General features: G+C 31.7%; 1 protein-coding gene across 2 annotated transcripts in view; it reads left to right on the top strand.

The window, feature by feature from the left end:
• Positions 1–21413, top strand: part of LOC112771644 (glycolate oxidase 1) — a 121901-nt gene extending 100488 nt beyond the window's left edge. The window contains exons 1-12 of one of the 2 annotated variants that reach the window (XM_025816426.2): positions 15068–15655; positions 16526–16698; positions 16863–16987; positions 18265–18311; positions 18543–18620; positions 18698–18822; positions 18917–18983; positions 19066–19128; positions 19231–19300; positions 19741–19841; positions 19939–20043; positions 20939–21413. In XM_025816426.2, coding sequence (XP_025672211.1) covers positions 16562–16698; positions 16863–16987; positions 18265–18311; positions 18543–18620; positions 18698–18822; positions 18917–18983; positions 19066–19128; positions 19231–19300; positions 19741–19841; positions 19939–20043; positions 20939–21136 — 1116 coding nt within the window. In that variant the 5' untranslated portion in view covers positions 15068–15655; positions 16526–16561 and the 3' untranslated portion in view covers positions 21137–21413. Of the gene's footprint in view, positions 1–15067; positions 15656–16493; positions 16699–16862; positions 16988–18264; positions 18312–18542; positions 18621–18697; positions 18823–18916; positions 18984–19065; positions 19129–19230; positions 19301–19740; positions 19842–19938; positions 20044–20938 lie in introns of those variants that run through there. The other variant, XM_072225782.1, reaches the window with a different exon arrangement.
• Positions 21414–22030: the final 617 nt, after the last annotated feature.

The raw sequence follows: 22030 nt of genomic DNA, 5'->3' as shown, positions 1-22030 counted from the left end.
GCTTTCGGAAATTGAAACAAGGGTTTCGTACCCTTCTCTTCTTCTCCATGCGTCTACGCTACTTCTGTTGTATTCTAGGGAAGAAAATGAGCTCTAGCTCATTTATATGCTAGGCCAATTGGGCCCACGGCCCGATTTGGGTCCGGTTTAACCGGTTCGGCCTATTCGATCCAATTTTGGGCCAAATTTTTCGAAATTGGTGTCAAAATTCTCATTTCGAAGAACTCTATCTTATTTTGTTGTTAGTTTTGTATTTTTAATTTTCCTAATTAAAATTCAGTTTATTGACTAATTATTTACCGATTTTAGCGGAGTTTACATATAACATATATACTAAGCAATTATCTCCATTGAATTAATCATAAAGGTTAATAAAAGATAATAACATAATTTTTACTTAATTGTAGAAAGTATCTCCATTAAAAATTAAAATTGCTCTATTAAAAAAATTGTATACAGTTTGCGTATGAATAGGGCTAGGATTGGAGACTATATATCGATAGCAAACATAAAAGCTTATTGCACGCATTGTGGAATAAATTTATAAATAAATAAATAAATATAAAAGAAAATAATTATAACAAAAAAATATGTAATATATGTGATTTAAATATTTTAATGTATAATTAATATTTATGTATGTATAAATAAAGAAATATTCAGAATTATTTAAAAAAATTAATACATACGTATACATAAATAAAGAAATTACTGTAATCTATGAAGATTACACATGAATTTTTTTTCTAAATGAATTTATTTTAATTATATTACAATTACACTACGCCAGAAGCGGCAAATGGCGGCGGCCATATACCAGCGGTCTTCAGAAATGCCGCTAAAATACTAGATTGTGGCAGTCTTAATGACAGTTTGAGATGGGGCTGCTAAATCAAACAATTTAGCTGTGGTTTAAAGGCAAAACACCACACACAAAATCTCCAATTGGAATTAAAAAAGAAACCTCTCCCTCAGTGATTCAAGAAAAACACAAAACCTCCACGTTCAGCGGTCTCTGTCCCTATCCCTATCCCTATCCCTATCCCTATCCCTGTCCCTTTCACAGTCGTCATCGCGGTCGCGGCAGTCATAGTCAGCGGAGGGTTTGGAATTGGCAACGGAATTGGAAAAAGGTCGATTACGAGAAAGGAGCTACTCTTGGCGGCACTTCCGGTTGGCGATTTTCCTCCTGACAACGCTGGAGTGCCAATTTCTTGCCCTGGGCTTTGGTAAGGAAGACAGGCTTGGATGCTGCAGCAGAGTTGGTGGCTAGCCGCTACATCCTTCCTCGTCACGGATCTGCTCAAGCTCCTGCAGAGCTCCTGCGCACGAAAGAAAGGTGGAGTGGCACGTTCGTTGTTCGTCCCTCCGCTGTAAACGTCCCGATGTCATCGTCCTCAACCTTCCCCCTTGCTCTGTTGTGCGCCACTCGAACGCACCCTCTCCCTACTTCCTCGTTTGCTTTTTTTTCATTTTTCTATTGTTCCAATTTTATCTTTTGTCTTCGTACGTTTGTTTCAATTTAATCATTTTGCTTCTTGATCGAATATCTTTGCATCAATTTAGTTTGCTCGTTCCCAATTTGTTTGCTATTTTGGTTTGAACCCTAGTCTGATGAAATTTTGCCCCAATTTAGTGACTGATAATATTCTCTACCTTTCTTGATCTCTGTCTTTCTGCATAATTTCTTTAGCTCGAGTCTCATGAAAAATGATGTTACTATGCAATCTGATCTTGGTATCTATTTTTACCTTTTCTAAATTGACATTGATAATAGATTCTTATTATTGAATCCATATCTTAGCTATCAATATGATAGTTTTTATATTGGTTTGCGATTTAATCACTAAAATAAAACTGTTTATTTTCATAATGTAATTGAAATAGGAAAAACTTAGAGATGGTCATATAAAGAGGAGAACTGTGTGTTAACTCTCCTGCACTTATTGGCACCAGAAATAATGTTAATAGTCCATATTGAAAAAGAATGGATTGAGGCAGCCATAGATCATCTTCAAAACTGCATGTGTCTAAGGTTTCTCATGGTATTTATTGCCTGATGTTCATATCAATTTTGGTTTGCTTGGTTGATCTTTGCACCCTATAGGAATTGATTGTGTATGGTTCATTCTTTACTGTTTCATTTCTTATTTGTCCCTTATACTATTTCTATTTCTTCAAACACTGGTCATGGATTATTTTCTTTGTTTAGGCCCAGGCTCTCCTCAATCAATTTAGAAGTCAGAGACATAATGCGGGGAGGGGCTGATTTTGAATCCCCAAGCTATTGTACCATCCAATGGTTTTGAATTAACTTTTTATAGTATTTCCCTAATGTATGTATTATTACATGGTGCAAATAATATGTGTAAAGGTGTTTTGCATTATTGTTTCACTTGCTTGTAAAGGGGAGAAATGTTATTTATGGGGGGGGCACAATTTGATTGTTTCCTCTAATGGAAAACCTTTTTTTGTGTTGTGAAAAAAATTTATATATGTAAGTCTAGCTTTTGTTTTTAATAAAGAGAATGTCTGGTTTCTGTTGCTGGCATGGGCAAGAGATGGCTGTGGACAAATAATTTTGTTTTATTTAGAGTTTAACTGCCCATAATGTATGGTATCAACTATCAATATCAAAATTTTTAATAAACAACAGTATAATTATATTTTCACTTAATAGTAGTGATCAATGTACTAAATATTTTATTCCATAATGATAGGCGATAACATTTTATATATTGAACTACACAAGAACCCACTAAAATGGAAATTCTTGTGTTTCTCTTTACATAAACAAAAAGAAACACATGAAAAGATCCACCATATAATTCACACTTTTCCAAATCACTAGTGTTCACTTAATCATGTACTTCCTCCATTCCAGAATGCTAGACTTTCAAGGTTATGTGAAGGGATAAGAAAATCATCAAGTATTCTAAACTTTCTTCAAGAATTGATTTAAGAAACTAAAAATGGTATAAAAATGATATTTTGTATTGAAGTTCTAGAGTGATAGTCAATTCAGAATATCTTAAGTTTAATATTATGGAGTAGAGTTAGTATTTAACTATTTATTAGCCTCATATACAGTTAGTTGGATTAGATTAGAGCAGCACTTTGGTAATTAGTCTGTTAGCAGTTAGGAACTAACCATTATCTAATTATTTAAGTTCTGATAATCCATACTCATGTTCAGTAACACCATCTTTTATGAATGCATTCTTCGCACCTGCATCTTCATTTCTTAGATGCCCTTCTCTTTGATGATATTAGAGCTCCCTATATAATGGGGATCTACTGTACCACTTTAATTTTATACATTCAAGGAAGAGAATCATTGAGCACATTCTTCAACATTCTCCTAAATTTATTCTAATTTCTAATCAAGATAAATATTTAAAGACATTAATATCTTGAGAGCATTTAAAAAGAAAAATAGTTAAATAATTTTCTTGTTCAGAAATTTAGAGGATGATTAGGAAGAGGTTACAGGAGATACATGATTGTTGATTGTTGTTTTAATAAAATGAAATACTACCAAACAAAAAGTGGTACTTATTTTCTAATTTTTATCATGTAGAATTCTGTTTACTATATAAGGTATATTTTTTTAAATAAAAATATAGTGTCAAAAGAATTTTAAATACTGCATTGCAAGCTTATAGAAATTAATATTCACTTGTAAAAAGAAAAATTGTTTTAAGAATGAGCCCAGCATGAGATTACTGCTGTTTTTTCTGATATTTGCCAAAATTTTATGTTATTTTCATTTCTTTAACTTCCTGTTAAATGTTATGGCTTAGAGTTTAGGTGAGGCCCGAAAAATTGATGAATCATTTCAGCTGCTTGAATCAGTGGAAAATGGTAATGCCTTGGGAAGTCCAAAGTTGTCAACTCCATTGATTTTGGGTTTGCTAAATTCCTTAATTCAAGCAGGTGAGTCAGACTAATTGATCTTATATTTAACATAGTTAAACTGATTTTCACAACTTATGATAAGTTTAGCATTAGGTCAGGACATCTTGTCAGTGGTATTAATTTAATTCTATTTAGGTTTAGTACCTGCTGGAATTGTTTATTAAGTAACTACATATCAATTTCTGTAGTTTGCCATTGCATTTTATGTTTTATTTAGTTTGGGGAAATTTCTATCTTTAAGATATATACATTTGTCTTATTATATAACTTACTAATGAAGGTTTTGCTCTGATCCATGATCTTGTAAGACTGAAAGTTTCATTGTGATAATTGTTTAGCAGTTACAGGGATTGCAAATGTTAGTCATAACAGAACAAAAATATTTACAACACTATCTTAAATTTTTCTATTGGTTTGAGATGGTTCTCTAGCAGCAATTTTCTCAGTTTCTCTATGTAAAATACAGGGTTTTGGAGAAGCAAAGTATCTGGCTTTAGAACTCCTTACACTGCAATAATTGATGCTTTACTAAATGTGACTCAGTTAAGGGTATGTTGTTATTTTACAAATTTCTTACTTTTCTTGTTTAATAGAGAAGATAATTTTAGAAAGACTTGAAAACATAAATTGATGTTATTTTGAATTAGTATTTGTGGGGAGTGATGATAAATAGTAACCAAATTCATATTTTTGAAATAATGATATGTGTTGGCTTGATTTTCTTCTACTGTAACTAAAACTTTTTATGTAATTAGTAGGTGACAATTGCTCTTGCAGTATATGCTAACTGGAGCTTTGAAGGAATCAAGGGAAGGGGATGGGATTGGGCTGGTGTAATCTATCTATTGTTTATTTAGTGTTTCTTTATGTTAATATCTCAAGTTTAATAAATATGATGTAAAGAAAATATGTTACAGTAAAGAGAAATGGTATAAACCATTTGAGTAGTTAATTAGCTTTTTCTTTAAAGCTTTTGTATAAACTTGCGGCGGTTTAAAACTGTCGCATTTTTTTAAAAAAAACCCACATAAATTTGCGGCGGTTCTGCAACCGCCGCAAAATCAATTATTTGATTTGCTGCGGTTGTGCCAGCGGTTAGTTAAAACCGCCGCAAAATCATATTACCACCCCCTAATAGACGACACTTAACGAACCGCCACTATTAGCTCATGAATAATGTATAATTATATTATTTTACGAAAATATCTTTATTATTGTAATGTCCCAAGCTTTTTTTTTTCTATTATTACTATCCTACCCTTTAATTTTATCAAAATTCCTACATTACCCTTATTCCTCCTACCCAACCCTAACGCTAAATTACTAAACAACTTCCACTCTTCCTCATCAACCACAGCCCCCTTCTTTTCAAAACTCACACCATACACAAATACACCCACGCAGAAAAAAAGAGAGAACGGTAGAAGGGGCTGCTGCCTCCACGCCTCGCCGCTGAAGTTCTGCTGCTACCAAGTCGCCATCGACGTCAACCCTAGAGAAAGAGGGAGTCTGCGAGTTGAAGGAAGCTGGAGGAGTGTCGCTGCCATTAGCGTTTTGCAGTGTCACCATCATGGTCGCCGAGAAGGAGGAGGACCCGCGAGGAAGAGGGACGCGGTTAGTCTCAACGTCATCAGATCCGTCTTTGCCGATGGAGACCCCATCGCCAAGCTGCTGCACCGCCGCTGCCACTGTTGGGTTTCCGGGAAGAGGAGCTCTAGCGGGAGAGAGAGAACGAGAGAGTTCGCAGAAAGAGAAACATCACCATTCACGAACAGAGGGGGGAGGAGGAACTCACTGGAGGAAGAGACTCGTCGCCATGCCTCTAGTCGCCAGGAACGGTAGTACCGTCGCCGGAAAACACGCCGGAGCTTCCAAACTCACCGGCAACACTACCTTGCCACTGTTCTGGTCTAGCTTCTTCCCTTAGTCTGTCCTGTTTTCACCTTATCTCTGCCACTAATTCATTTTTCTACCTTGTCCTTGTTTTGATTTATTTTTGTCTTTGTTCTGTTTTGGATCTTCCAGAATTTTATCTGCCTTTGTCTCTGTATTCGATTTGAAATGACTGCCTGGTGTTGTGGTCATTGTCGCTGTCGTGAGACGCACTCTGGGTTGGTCTCTTCGGTTCGTTAGGACCATGCTGTGAGTAGGCTTTGCATTTATAACCGTTAAGCTTTTGGTTTATGCTATTATGAGTTCTTAATTATATTTATAAAACTATTATTGAAGAACTTTGATTTGATTATAATACTTGATTTATTATAGCTGAATAATTCTTCTTATGAAATTCATATATTAGGAATTTTTACATGAGACTATATATATGTTTGATAAAACTTTATGTTATTTTAGAATATTGATTTTATTTGAATATATGCTTTTGAAGTATTAAAGTATTTGTTGGCACTCACTTAGAAATTATGAAATATGTTTCTATGATTGAAAAAGTATGATGTGAAAATATTTCTGATAAGAAAGTATTATCTGATTGATTTGATTCGATACCTTATATATTTGAGAGATTAAAGATTTATTGCATTTGAAACTATATGTTTTGAATTGGTTTGGGAGGCTCGTATTAGAAAACCGTAGTTAACGGCGGTTATGACGTTTAGTAGGGGTGTTGCTAGCCTAACGTGTAGGCCACACGTTAGATTTGTTATTCTGTTAGGACACACAAGAGGAAAGGGCTACCCATAGAGGTGGAGCCACCCATGTGTGGACTTTTGATTTGATTTCTGTATGAGAACTCCCTTATTGATTCACTTATTATTGTTAACTATTATTTTCTAATTAAAGTTACTTTGATAATAATGTTTATATGGTCTCATGTCGATTATAAATGTACTGTCTAGTCACTGAGTTTTAAAACTCATCCTTTTTTTAAAAAAAAAATATTTTTCAGGAACAAATACTTGACTATGTGATACTTTTTACTCAAGAGTAACAATCTGCAGCGAGTACGTATTCTTTGTCGAGTTCCTAGATGTATATACTCCATATGTCACAGGCAGGATCTAACAATTTGTAATTATTTTATTTTTGTTGGAATATATATATAACTAATTATTTTAGAATTTGTAAAATATTTATAACTTTCTTATTCAACTTATAATTGAGTCGGTTTAGGCTTGCTAAGGAACTATTTTCCTGAGCGCCAGTCATGACTCATTTTGGGCCGTGACAAAGTAGTATCAGAGCTTAGGTTTAATCTGTGTAATATAGAGCAAGTGTCCTATGGTAGGATCACAATTGTATAAATAGAAGCGCGCCTATTTGTACAAATTGTGGCACTATCAAGGCCTATAGGAATGTCATCCTTCTCTTTTTGTCATTCTTGTCTTTTGGTTCTTGTCATCATGAGTCATCTGTCGATTCTTGACACCTCTTTTCTCTTCTTTGTACCCATCCTTGAGTTATTATTTGGTAGCTTTTCTTGAACTTGCTTTTGCAATGACTTTAGTTTCGGTTCCGGTTCACAATTCCTGCCTTGTAGCGAGTTCTAATCTTCCTCGCTTTTGTGAATATTTGCTTTAATATTCTTCATCTTCATGTTGTTTTCTATGGTTTCTGATTTCAATATTTCATCCATTATCTAGAAAATTCGATATGTTTTTGCTGTGAATTATTATCTTATTCCTCTCATAGAAACTTGGATTTGTGGATTGTGGATTCACTTAGCTGCTAATTGAGATGCTTTGTTTTGGATTTCGATAAAACAATTTTGTTATTCTTATGTTGATGATCTTTGAAGTTAACATAATTTTGAACCACTCGTGATTCTTTCTTTCGAATCAATAATTTAAAAAAAAAACTGTTATTCGGTTGCTTAGGTAGAAGAACTACGTGACGAATATATGCATGGGGTGTTATTCTTGTTTGCTAGATTGGAATTATAATATTCTCTATTTAGGTGTGGCAAAATTTTTTTTTTATGATCTGTTAGTTGAATTGAAGATCTTTTCCGATCTGAAAGTTTAGTTGAATTTTTTTTTTGTTTGATAATCTGTTCTGCTATGGCTTTGTTTGTTGAACGTGGCTTTTCTTTCAAGGGCACTATTTCTTCTGGGAACCTTCAAGTTCTTCCCTTTTCAATCTTAGGGTTCCTTTGATTCTGAAATTTTGATTTCAATTTTTAACTCATTTTATTTCTGCTCAGTTACACACTTCATATTTCTCATGGTAAAATGACTCAAAATAGCACGCAAATTAGGGGGCATGAATTTTTTTGAATAGAAATTTCTATGTAGTAATCACTTTTTCAAAACCCATGATTTCTTTTTTTTTTTCTTTTCCTTTTTCGTTTTTCTACTAGTTGATGCTGCTTTGGATTAATACTCTTACCTTGTTGTGAAAAACAACTCAAACCAATTTAGTTTATTGTGTACTGAATATTGCATTGAATTCTGAAGAAGGGTCTTTCTTTCCTCCTTCATTTGTTTTTCAATCATGTTCTGAAATCTAAGATTCTTTGTTGTTTTTCAACACCCGAGTTGAGCATTGTTTTCAATACCTTTCAAAAGTTTTGAATATATACTTGTTGGTTTGTTCTCTCTTTTTGTGTATTTTATTTGTTTGATTTTTTTTTAATACTGTAACATTATTTATTGTACGGGAAAGTGCTTTGAATGTTCAAGCTTCCTTCCTTTATAGACCTTTGTTTTAAACTTTTAATCAATGCAAGTTTTATCCTTACACTTCTGCAATGCTTTGCTTGTTTGGATTTTCATTGAAGACCCTTTACTCACAAGTTCCTAATCCGTTTACTGATTTTCAGCTGTTTCTTAGTTCCAAATTTATGATCTGAAAAAGCATTTTTGCTTGAAGTTGCTTTACCTTGTGCAAGTTAACCATGTTATGGTTTAAACCTTGAATTGTTGCATATGTAGGGGGTTTAATTAAACAATTTTAATTTAAGAATGTCCACAAAATTTATTGAGTAAATTGCAAATAGCTTTAATTGTTGTGAGTGATTAATTGATGATATGAATGCTGAATTGTACTTGTGACGTGTGATTGGAATTAAAAATTAGTGATATGGATTGATTATGCGAATTGTGAATTGTTTGACCAATAATTGCTGTGATTGTTGAATCCTGATGGATTATATTAGTTGATTACTGTTGAACTGGTTATTGTAACGACTTAGTTGGTAAATTGATTGGAGTTAGGTTTAGAGGATAGTTGGAGAGTTGGATTTTGAAAAGTTGAACTAACTTGTTGGAAATCTGAATTTTGAATTCAACGGCAAATTTGGAAAGTGAACCAGTTACTCAATAGTGATTGAAATGATACGAGATTAAAAGCCAAGTAAGGTAGAATAAGTAAAATTGTTAAGATTCCATTTTGAAGGTTTTGTATAACTGGAATATTAGTTATGATTTTTCAAAGTTAAATCGTGAAACCTGGTTTTTTGCATTTTTTTTAATGAAGCTAGAAACTTTGAAAATCTATAACTAATTCTGTGATTATCGGAATTGTATAGGACCAAGTCTGGATTAAGCTTGGGAATATAGGGAGCTGGACTGGTGAATTTAAGACTTTTTCATTAAGTTTATGATTTATGGTGAATTTTTGAATTATGGATGTCAAACCTGATTTTTCTGCAGAATGCTTAACACAACAGTAGCTTGTTTTCTCTACTGGAAATTCTCCAGTTTGAATTTTGAAATGAAACCAATTTTAAATGAAATTTTAGTCTTATCACTTCAATTTCATAAAAAAGTCAGAATTTGTGGAGTTGTGGTTTTAAAGATATGGATTTTTGAAATAAGATATATTATGCAGTAAAAAAAATCAGGTTCTGTTTTCTAAGTCAGTAACTTTGAGACTTTATAATTTTTAATTCTGAAGTGATATTGAGATGCAATCAATTGGAGGTAAAAGTTGAGTTTGTTTAGTATATATGATTCAAATTTCAGGATTTTTCATGTTTTAATGAGTGAGTTATGGGACTTGGAAGAGAATATATTCATTGGCTTTTAGACAGAATTCTGCAGAAAACTACTCAACTTCCGAGTTACATAACTCCTTTATTAAAAATGATATTAACTCGGAACCAATTGGAAAGAAAACCTGGATGAGTGAAGTTGAACCATGTTAATTTTTAAGGTCATTGGATTTAATTTGGATTTTATAATGAATTTTGAATATCATAGGCTGCTGCTGTTTTCTGGTTTTTAAGGCACTGCAGACCAGTCATGGTTTTGCTTCTATTCCCAAAGTTAGAATAAGCAAAAAAGTATGATTTTTGGTTATTTAGAAAGCTTAATCCGAGACGGTCGTTTGGGCGTAAAGCTTGTGCAATTTCGAAATCATTTGGTATTTTAAAAACAAATTTGAGATTGGGCTGCCAATGTTGCTTTGGTGATTATGTTGGATATGGAATTTAAGAAATAGATTTTCTATACTATCATCAAATGTTTTTGAGAATATTTATTGTTATGGCAATTGCTGATAAAAGGTTGGTGAGATGTGGAAATAAAGGGAACCCAAAATTACGTTTAAAGATTTAGACAAAATAAAAAGTAGCAGTTATTATAACTAATGTTAGTTTAAGTTAATTGCAATCACGTCAAATTTTAGTTTTATTTCATTTATCTTATATGGGCTCTATGGGATCATATGAAAATATTTGAGTGTATTTTACAATGATAATAAGATAGATGTACATGTAAATGTTGGCTTAGAGGATAATGAGATGATTGCTTATATTCTTTCATCATGTTTTACATAATCTATCTATTAATGACATGGTTACTTAATATCCAAGGTCATGATAATAATCTAAAGGTACTTAGTCGAAGGTTTCTAAAGAAAGGGAAAAGAAGCATACTGATTTTGTGATAGTTACTGTTAAGTCGCCTATTCCAGAATGTGTTGTCGATTTTGTCTTTCTGCTTATACATATCCTTGCTTGGTTGTGTACTTAGGTATCCTTTAAGATTCTTGATGGAAAAACATTTGCCCCTGATCCCTATTACTCTAATTCATAAATTTTGCATCTTTTGTTTCAATTTAAATTTGTTGACGTGATAGTATTTATGCTTGAAGTGTTTGTCTCATATCTTTTCTTTGAGATTGTGAAATGATTCTCTCTTAGTTGCATCCATTGTTGATGGATATCTTACCTGATTGTGTTCTGAAACATTCTCTTAAATCTTTAAAAAAAAAAAAATTTGTCATTGACTTTGGTTACCTTCTTTTGTACACTGTATCAATTTTCGAGGGCGAAAATTTTTGTAAGAAGGGTAGAATGTAATGTCCCAAGCTTTTTTTTTTCTATTATTACTATCCTACCCTTTAATTTTATCAAAATTCCTACATTACCTTTATTCCTCTTACCCAACCCTAACCCTAAATTACTAAACAACTTCCACTCTTCCTCATCAACCACAGCCCCCTTCTTTTCAAAACTCACACCATACACAAATACACCCACGCAGAAAAAAAAGAGAGAACGGTAGAAGGGGCTGCTGCCTCCACGCCTCGCCGCCGAAGTTTTGCTGCTACCAAGTCGCCATCGACGTCAACCCTAGAGAAAGAGAGAGTCTGCGAGTTGAATGAAGCTGGAGGAATGTCGCTGCCATTAGCGTTTTGCGGTGCCGCCATCATGGTCGCCGAGAAGGAGGAGGACCCGCGAGGAAGAGGGACGCGGTCAGTCTCATCGTCATCAGATCCGTCTTTGCCGATGGAGACCCCATCGCCAAGCTGCTGCACCGCCGCTGCCACTGTTGGGTTTCCGGGAAGAGGAGCTCTAGCGGGAGAGAGAGAACGAGAGAGTTCGCAGAAAGAGAAACATCACCATTCACGAACAGAGGGGGGAGGAGGAACTCACCGGAGGAGGAGACTCGTCGCCATGCCTCTAGTCGCCAGGAACGGCAGTACCGTCGCCGAAAAACACGCCGGAGCTTCCAAACTCACCGGCAACACTACCTTGCCACTGTTCTGGTCTAGCTTCTTCCCTTAGTCTATCCTGTTTTCACCTTATCTCTGCCACTAATTCATTTTTCTACCTTGTCCTTGTTTTGATTTATTTTTGTCTTTGTTCTGTTTTGGATCTTCCAGAATTTTATCTGCCTTTGTCTCTATATTCGATTTGAAATGACTGCCTGGTGTTGTGGTCATTGTCGCTGTCGTGAGACGCACTCTGGGTTGGTCTCTTCGGTCCGTTAGGACCATGCTGTGAGTAGGCTTTACATTTATAACCGTTAAGCTTTTGGTTTATACTATTATGAGTTTTTAATTATATTTATAAAACTATTATTGAAGAACTTTGATTTGATTATAATACTTGATTTATTATAGCTGAATAATTCTTCTTATAAAATTCATATATTAGGAATTTTTACATGAGACTATATATATGTTTGATAAAACTTTATATTATTTTAGAATATTGATTTTATTTGAATATATGCTTTTGAAGTATTAAAGTATTTGTTGGCACTCACTTAGAAATTATGAAATATGTTTCTATGATTGAAAAAGTATGATGTGAAAATATTTCTGATAAGAAAGTATTATCTGATTGATTTGATTCGATACCTTATATATTTGAGAGATTAAAGATTTATTGCATTTGAAACTATATGTTTTGAATTGGTTTGGGAGGCTCGTATTAGAAAACCGTAGTTAACGGCAGTTATGACGTTAACTTAGATGCATCTGACTCAGACTCCAGCTAGTAGGGGTGTTGCTAGCCTAACGTGTAGGCCACACGTTAGATCTGTTATTCTGTTAGGACACACAAGAGGAAAGGGCTACCCATAGAGGTGGAGCCGCCCATGTGTGGACTTTTGATTTGATTTCTGTATGAGAACTCCCTTATTGATTCACTTATTATTGTTAACTATTATTTTCTAATTAAAGTTACTTTGATAATAATGTTTATATGGTCTCATGTCGATTATAAATGTACTGTCTAGTCACTGAGTTGTAAAATTCATCCTTTTTTTTTTAAAAAATATTTTTCAGGAACAAATACTTGACTATGTGAGACTTTTTACTCAAGAGTAACAATCTGCAGCGAATACGTATTCTTTGTCGAGTTTCTAGATGTATATGCTCCATATGTCACAAGCAGGATCTAACAATTTGTAATTATTTTATTTTTGTTGAATATATATATAACTAATTATTTTAGAATTTGTAAAATATTTATAACTTTCTTATTCAACTTATAATTGAGTCGGTTTAGGCTTGTTAAGGGACTATTTTCCTGAGCGCCGGTCATGGCTCATTTTGGGCCGTGACAATTATAATTATATCAAATTAATATTCAATGCATTATTAAACTAATTATCAATAATCGATATGTTTATCCATTCTAATTATATTAATTGATATAGTTCTAATTCTCATTCATGTGCAATAATTTTATTAGTAGATAGTTGTATCCACAATAATTCATGTTATAATTCTCACTCATTCTAATAATGGTTCGTTAATTATATAGTTCTTTATCTTCTGCTTTAATTAGTGGATAATAATAATAATAATAACAATAATAATAATAATAATATTGTCTGGACACAAGATTAATTAGTTAACAAATTAAATTTTAATTATTATGTTTTATTTTTTACTTATATTTTTATTCATTAATTATTTTAATCTTTTACATCTATAGTAAATATTGAATATAAAAAAAATATTGATTGTTATCTATTTTATTTGTTTACAGTCATAATTAAATTTGATATAATTGTAGCAAGTATCTATAATTAATAATAACATGATACTATAACTTTAAGTTGTATAATATAATAAAAAAGAATATAGCAATTTATATCTGTTTCTTATAGATCAATAATATTATATATATATTTATATATCTCTTCTTTTAGTTCTTTTCTAAAAATATTGGCACATAATTAATGTAGATAACATATATATTGAGCAAGTATCTCCATTGAATTAATCATAAAGGTTAATAAAAGATAATGGCATAATTTTTACCTAATTGTAGCAAGTATCTCCATTAAAAATATTGGCTAATTATTACTGTGTACAATGAGTGTGTGTGTGTATATATATATATAAGGAGTAATAGTGAATTGTACAATTATTTATCATCTAGAAAATTCGTACCTCAAACATAATTCTTTTTCTGTTTATTATTTTTCATACCTAATGAATGGTCTACGATTCTATCAATAGTATTACCTATGGTAGATTATGTAATGAAAAAGTTTGGAAAATAAAGGAAAGAGTAACGAGTAAAGATGGTCTGCGAGTGCTGTTGCAAGATCACAGACACTTGGAAGATAACTGCATGATGAATGTGGTATATAGAGAAGTTTTTGAGAGCTTATAATGAAAAGGTAAAAACAAAATCTCTTAATTAAATTTATTAATTTATTAAAATTTATTTCTATCAATTTAAAAAATTGACAAATTCTAAATGCTAATGGGTAATGCATTCTTATTGTACATTTATAGCTTCAAAATTTTAGAATTATCATAAAAATCCATATTATTTTATTCTTCTGATAAACAATTTTGCAATTACGTTAATCATATAATTTTGTATACTAACATTGATATAGTATTGTTTTAGGTATATATTTTGCAGACATCAAAGGATAGTGTTGAGTTGTTATTTAGTGGGTTTAAATTATTTATTATTTATTAGAGAACTTTCTGCATTAAAATTCTCTAGTAATTTGTTGTTCATTTTCAGCTGATTTTGATATGTTTTTACACATATAACAATTTATTGGTGGATTTAGGTATTACTAGATTATTTATGGTCACATTCAATATATATGTCTTATTTATTAAAAAAAGTAGATTACTAAAATCGGTTAATAGAGTTAATAATACAATTAATACTAAATTAAGAAAAAACAAACAATACATAACTTATTACTTTTTTATTAGTCAAATTATTATAATTCAAATTAATTTTAACAAAATAACTTAAAATTTTAATTTTAATTTTATCTGGTACGGGTAATTACTCTTTTATATATATATATTAAAAGATTTGAGGGCTCATCATTCTAACTATGACATATCAAAATTTATTCGACATTTATTAAAAAGTGGGTTAGTTTGATCAAATTAATTAAACCTTGATAAATATTGAATCAATTTACATCTATTATTAATACTAGTGCTCAATAACCTTTTACGACCAGTATATAATATAATAATTATTATTATAAGCAAAGAACCGGATTGTGTATAGTATAGTTTTGGCCAATCCACTTGTATCACTATGCATCATACAAAAGGCAAAATAACAATTTTCAAGAGATAGATGCACTGCTCGCTGAAACTCTCAAACTAATAAATTATTTTCCCTTTATATTAATTTTGTTTTATGGATATTCTTTGTCATATTAAGAGAGTGATGATAATGTAGAAGGGGGGCTGTGAAACACACAAATTGTTTGTGGCTGATAGGCACCTCACTTTCTTGATTAGATTCTTGGGCTCCAAAATAATCCTCACCTCCAAAAGCTCATCCACTTGAAAAAAAATAGAAATAAAAATTCTAACTGGATCCCTTATATTTCATATTATACACAAAATATATCACGATATTATTATTGATAACAAGTTTGTGGCCCACACCACGCTTTGTCACCATGCTACATATCGTATCTATCTACTATAGCTATTATTTCAACACTTTATAGTGTGTTGTTCGGTTTTATTATCTTCCTCTATCTTCACTGGTTCCTTTTCTATCTCCATGCACACTGCTGCATAGTTTCCCAAAACCAAGGTCTGATTTTTGTTCCCACACTCCAATAATTATATAGTTTATGCTTTTTATTATTTATTATTACTACTTGCCTAGCTATATATATAGTACCATCACGTTGGCCTTTGAATTTAACCATGCTTCTTTAATTTTCTAACAACATATAATCATATATATACTTTATTATTATAGGTAAAGATCATTGAAGAGTAATGTTTCTGTGTGTGCATGGCTTTTTTAAGTGTCGCTTTTGTCCTTTATTTCTTTTTATTATATATGATGTATGTATGCTTTGATATATATATTTGATAAGGTTTGAGGAAATTTTAAAATGATGTGGGAGTTTGCTGGTGAAGAAAACTTATTGCCTCAGTTTGTTTTCGCGATTTTTTAAGAAGAAAAATTCAGCCATCTAATGATTAGAGAGGAAAGGGATGTTAATTTATTAGAGCAAGACTATAGCATGAAGTTTTGATTTTGCAGTGTTCTTTTCATCCTTTAAACGAAGCAGAGATGTATATACGTAACATTTGATTTAATTTCTTCTGCAAAACGTTGTAAAAAATAAAAATCGGACTGAATATTAAACCAGATATGTATGGTTTAATAGTATAGACTATAGTCCTGGGTTCAACCGGGTTTACAGTTTTACTACTGCTATTTTGTTTTAAAGTTTTACTTTCCATTTGAACCACTTTTCTTTTGAAAACAAATCACTGTTTAGAAATTTTGACACTAAAAAATATCAAAAATATTATACATACAAAAAATTAGCTATCAAATTAATTCCTGTATATTATAAATATATGTATTATTTAATTTATTTTTAATATATATTTTATACGGATGGCTAATTTAGAATGCAAACATTGACATCTGATAATCTTGTAGGATTACTGAAGGAAGATTCAAGAAAAAGTCTGAAAAATGGAGATAACCAATGTCAGTGAGTATGAGGCAATTGCAAAGCAGAAATTGCCAAAGATGGTGTTTGATTACTATGCATCTGGTGCAGAAGACCAGTGGACTCTCCAAGAAAACAGAAATGCATTTTCAAGAATTTTGTAACAACTTTTCTTAATTTTTCCTCTTTATTTTTTTATTTGTTTGAAAAAACAATGTTGATTTTGTTGTGTGGTCCCTTGATATATATATATTTTATTTCCAAGGAATGAAAACTTAAATGTCCTGAAAAATAATATAATATATGATTGACAAAAACATGCAGGTTCCGGCCACGTATTCTTATTGATGTGAGCAAGATAGACATGTCAACCACCGTTCTGGGCTTCAAAATTTCCATGCCAATCATGATTGCCCCAACAGCCATGCAGAAAATGGCTCATCCTGAGGGTATAATTGTCTTTTGACTTGTGTTATTTGTACACATTTTTGTCTTTTACATCGAGTTAACACATACTCTCTGTCGACAAAGTAATGAGTATCGGTTTAGGGTAAAAAACAGAATTATGCGTTTGATTTGAGTTTTTAGAATCTTGTGATGAAAAAAAAAAAGAAAACAGTAATTGTGTTTGTGCTATTATTGTCTGTTTTTCGAAAATGATTTTAATTGGAAGGAAAAATTAGATCTTCGTAAAACAATCTAATATGGTGACCATATTGAATTGTCTTATAAAACATTAAATAATGTCCAATTTTTCCTCTGTTGAACATATCACAATGAAAATATTTTATGAGAATACTAGTTTCACGAGAGTGAGACAGCATTAAGAGAGAGCATATAGATTATGTCACATTCATGCATTCATGGTACTTGATAGAGTATCTGATTATGATTACTGGCACTTTCATTTATGTACGGAAATAAACACTGAAATTGAAAGCTTTTTATAAGGTTGGTATTATACAATTATGAATGCAAGACAAAACTAAAAGAAGATAATAATCCATTAATTTCTACTAATTTATTGATTGATTTAGAATTTCGGCAGAGTTACAATTCTAGTTAGTGCAAGAGAAATCCTTATAATAGAATTAATGATGCATATTATTAAATGATATATTCTAGAGAAAAATACCCCTAGAAATTTAGTTAACTACAAACATAACTCCGATTTAAAAGTAAAAATATTTTTAAAAAACTTTAAAGCATGACAAAAGTATCCCATAGAATGTAAATTTGTTTTTATATTCACTTTATGTTGAGATACTTGTATTACCTTTTAATTTTTTTAAAAACATTTTTGTTGTTTTCATTTTTTGGAAGTATTTTTTGTCGACAAATAAATTATTTGGAAAGAATTTTTGGTAGTTTGCTCACCGTAGAGAAACTAATCATGAAAAGGCTTGAATCATTTGCAATTTTGCATTACTAGCTAAAACTTTTTAGAATTTATATGAGTTTGATACTTGTTAGATTTAGAAACAAATATTGGATCATTACTTGATCCACTAGGTTTTGGTTTTAGAGAATGCTATATGTACTAACTTTTGTACATTTTTTTATACATCTTTTAGTTTTGGTATTGAAATTGATTAATAAGAAGTAAGATCGAGAGAAGATTAAAAAAAACGTATATAAAAGATGCGTGAACACAAAATAGTCCAAACATGGTTTTTCCTTAGGTTTTGAATGAGTTGGATGATATTTTTTCCCTTCATATTTGTAGGAGAATATGCAACAGCAAGAGCTGCATCAGCTGCTGGAACGATCATGGTAAAAATTTCCTTTTTTTTTTATGTTTATATTCAACATAATTAGAGACCTTGAACTAGAAACATTGTTGTTGTTAATCACCAATTTTTCACAGATAGACAAAATTACATTCTATGATCACTCCAAATATTATACATGCTTATGAGCTGTGACATATTTGTGGCTAATGAGCTTTGACATTATAAGGATTTATGTTCTCTATTTACACAATTAGTATTGTGATTGTTTCAGACTCTGTCATCATGGGCTACTTCAAGTGTTGAAGAGGTTGCTTCAACCGGACCCGGAATTCGCTTTTTCCAGCTCTATGTAAGCTTCAAAAACTTTCTTTCAGTTCCATTCAAATGCTTGTGATGATCTTATTTACCTTTCACCATTTTGTTTAGGTGTACAAGGACAGGAATGTGGTTGCTCAGCTGGTGAGAAGGGCCGAAAGGGCCGGATTCAAGGCTATTGCCCTCACTGTTGACACCCCAAGGCTCGGCCGCAGAGAAGCCGATATCAAGAACAGGTAACAACAAAATCTTTCGTTTGTTTTCAGGATTTTTTAAAAGAAAACGTAAAATTGGAAAAATGCTTATGACAATAAATTTGTGTCTTAACAGATTCACATTGCCACCATTTTTGACATTGAAGAACTTTGAAGGTCTTGACCTTGGAAAGATGGACAAAGTAAGATAAGTTGTTATAAAATTATTTGATTTTACTTTCTTTTATTGTTATAAGTTGTTTACCTTGGTCCTTTTAATTCCAGGCTGATGATTCTGGACTTGCTTCATATGTTGCTGGACAAATTGATCGTACTCTCAGCTGGAAGGTACATTTTTTCTTTTCATTTTTCTGTCTTTGTTTTAGAGAAGCTTGGTTCAGCACATATTGCGGCTCCCATATACCTAAGTGATGTTTGTAAATTGTGCAGGATGTCAAGTGGCTTCAGACAATCACCAAGCTGCCAATTCTGGTTAAGGGTGTTCTGACTGCTGAGGACAGTAAGGAAAACCAAATTCAATAATAATAAATACTTATTCATATCTATTCATCCGAGGAAAGCCTCAAATTCTCCTAACTTTTTTTTTTTTTTTGAGTAATCATTTTGTTTTGATAGTTTTGACTTTTGAATAGATTCTAAAATATATTTTTTTACAGGTTTAGGGAGTTAATTTGTCTTATAGTTTAACAGTTTAGAGACTAATGACTAATAAACAAAGATTATAGACTAAAGTGATGACTCAACAGATAAAGAATGGATATTGCTACTTCTTTTTTTTACAATTTCATGAAAACATACAATGTAAAAAATCATATTTGGAGTGACATTATCAATTTCCAAAAGATATTTAGAACTAATTCATTGTTTTATTCTATCCAAATTGTCCCTCTATGAAGAAGATTTTAATATTAATACTTTAATTTATGTTAAATTTGGCAGCAAGGATAGCAGTACAAAGTGGTGCAGCTGGAATAATAGTGTCCAACCATGGTGCACGCCAACTTGACTATGTCCCTGCCACTATCTCTGCCTTGGAAGAGGTACACTTAATATTTAGAGAACATTTTCCTAGTTAAAAATATTGTAGAAAAGCATGGTAAGGATGGAATTGTGAATCGTGTTATGAAAACTGCTTAGGTTGTTAAAGCTGCTCAAGGGCGTGTTCCAGTGTTCTTGGATGGTGGTGTGCGCCGTGGCACTGATGTCTTCAAGGCATTGGCACTTGGTGCCTCTGGCATATTTGTGAGTATATCTTAAACTCTTCCCAAGATTGAATACTTGCTTTTACTCTGTTTTTAAGGCAACAGTATACTGCATTAGAATAGAACATGCTATTGGTCTTACTCTGTTTTTCAGTAGCTTGTTCCAAGACGAGTTAACCCATCATTCCCTATTTCATGAGGGTTTCAACATTGTTTTTGGAGTTCACTTGATTTATTTTCTTTCGAAAGTAAATTTTTATACTTCAATTCTATGTTATTAATGCAATCCAATCAATTAAAAACATAATCTTTTACTTTAAAGTTTAACCTATAAAAATCCAATCTAACATCAAACATTATTAGAAATAAAATCAAATTTCTTTAATTAAGTTTGTAGTAGGTTATTTTTTTTACAACTAAACTAGTCAACATATAACCAAGTTGGGTTGGTCTAGTGGTTAGCTCACTAGTCTGTTTGCAAGTGTTAGGGGTTTGAATCCCACCTTGTGCATGCAACAACCTATTGGCCAACGACAAAAATTAGAGGATACCATGAGAAACCAAAAAACTAGTCAATATATCTATTTGATAGAATTTTGGAAAATTTGTCAAATTTAATATATAAAAATATCAATTTTTAATGATACCAAGAATAAGGATCGATAAATTATGTAAACTAAACTTAACATATGTCATTACATGCATGTAACATTAATAATTGCATACTTATTATATATAAAATTATTTCATTATTCTAACCATAATTACAAAATACAAAATAAAAACAAATAAATCAAAACAATCTTATAAAAGAATGAGTTAACAGTTAAATCCATAGTAATGTAGTTGAATTCCTACATATACATAGAGTGACTTATGTTCAACTATGATTATTATTTAACGTTACTTGACATGCAAATTTGATGTTATGTTAGATTGGGCGCCCTGTGGTGTTCTCCTTGGCTGCTGAAGGAGAAGCTGGTGTGAGAAAAGTGCTTCAAATGCTGCGTGACGAGTTTGAACTAACCATGGCCTTGAGTGGTTGTCGCTCACTGAAGGAAATCAGTCGCGACCACATCGTCGCAGACTGGGACACCCCTCGCACTCAGCCGCGCTACACACCAAGATTATGAACACATTAATTAAACCCTTGCTCCTCTATCATCATTTCAACTAAGAGCATGGTGGGAGAACAATATGTCTTCTTATGTGTCTTTTAGAACGTTGCCTTTCTCATATTTTTGAGAGTACTCATTTGAAGTTTTTATTTGGAAAAACTACATGCTTTTTAAATATGTAATGTAACCAAATATGATACTTTTTTTCCCTTTTTGTGTGGCTACACTGCTGCATTTGCTCATTGTATATTCTTTTCTACCAAAATACATAGCCTTAATCTCTTGAATGAAATTTGTTGTTCTTCATGTAAGGGACATAATAGAGTGCATCACTAACGCTATAATATATGCATGAACAAAGCTATTAGAGAGCAATACCTTGGGACCACAGTTTGGTAATTGTCTTAGATTGAATAACGAATATAAGATAACCTTATTATTCAGCACATTATAATCTTAGGGTTTTTTCTTTTCTTTAATAAATAAAAACTATTGGTGATTTATAGTCAATTATATCATAAACTAGTGGAAGTAGCCCGGGCTAAGAATTATTCTTTTTAGCTTTTAAATATTTTAATATAATAATTTTTTTTTTTTTTTACCAAAGATAGGAGACTCGAACCCACAACCTCTTAATTGAATATGGGGAGACTATGCCATTTGAGCTATTACTCATTTTAAATATAATAATTATTTGCATAGTTTATATGAATTTTATTTCCGCTTGTATAGACCATAATAAATATTTTTATAGGTATTTATCTAAAGTTTATATAAAAACTAAAATTAAAAAGTATTTATTTATAGTATATAAGATTTCTTTGTACAGTATATAGGACTGTTTTATTCCCGCTTGTATAGACCAAATAATTAAAAACTGAAATACAAAATTCTTATATTTTAGTCAGA

Source organism: Arachis hypogaea, chromosome 18 (genome assembly GCF_003086295.3).
Source record: "Arachis hypogaea cultivar Tifrunner chromosome 18, arahy.Tifrunner.gnm2.J5K5, whole genome shotgun sequence".
Lineage (NCBI taxonomy): Eukaryota > Viridiplantae > Streptophyta > Magnoliopsida > Fabales > Fabaceae > Arachis > Arachis hypogaea.
Note: the sequence above shows the minus strand (reverse complement) of the source record. Positions and strands in the feature narration are given on the sequence as shown.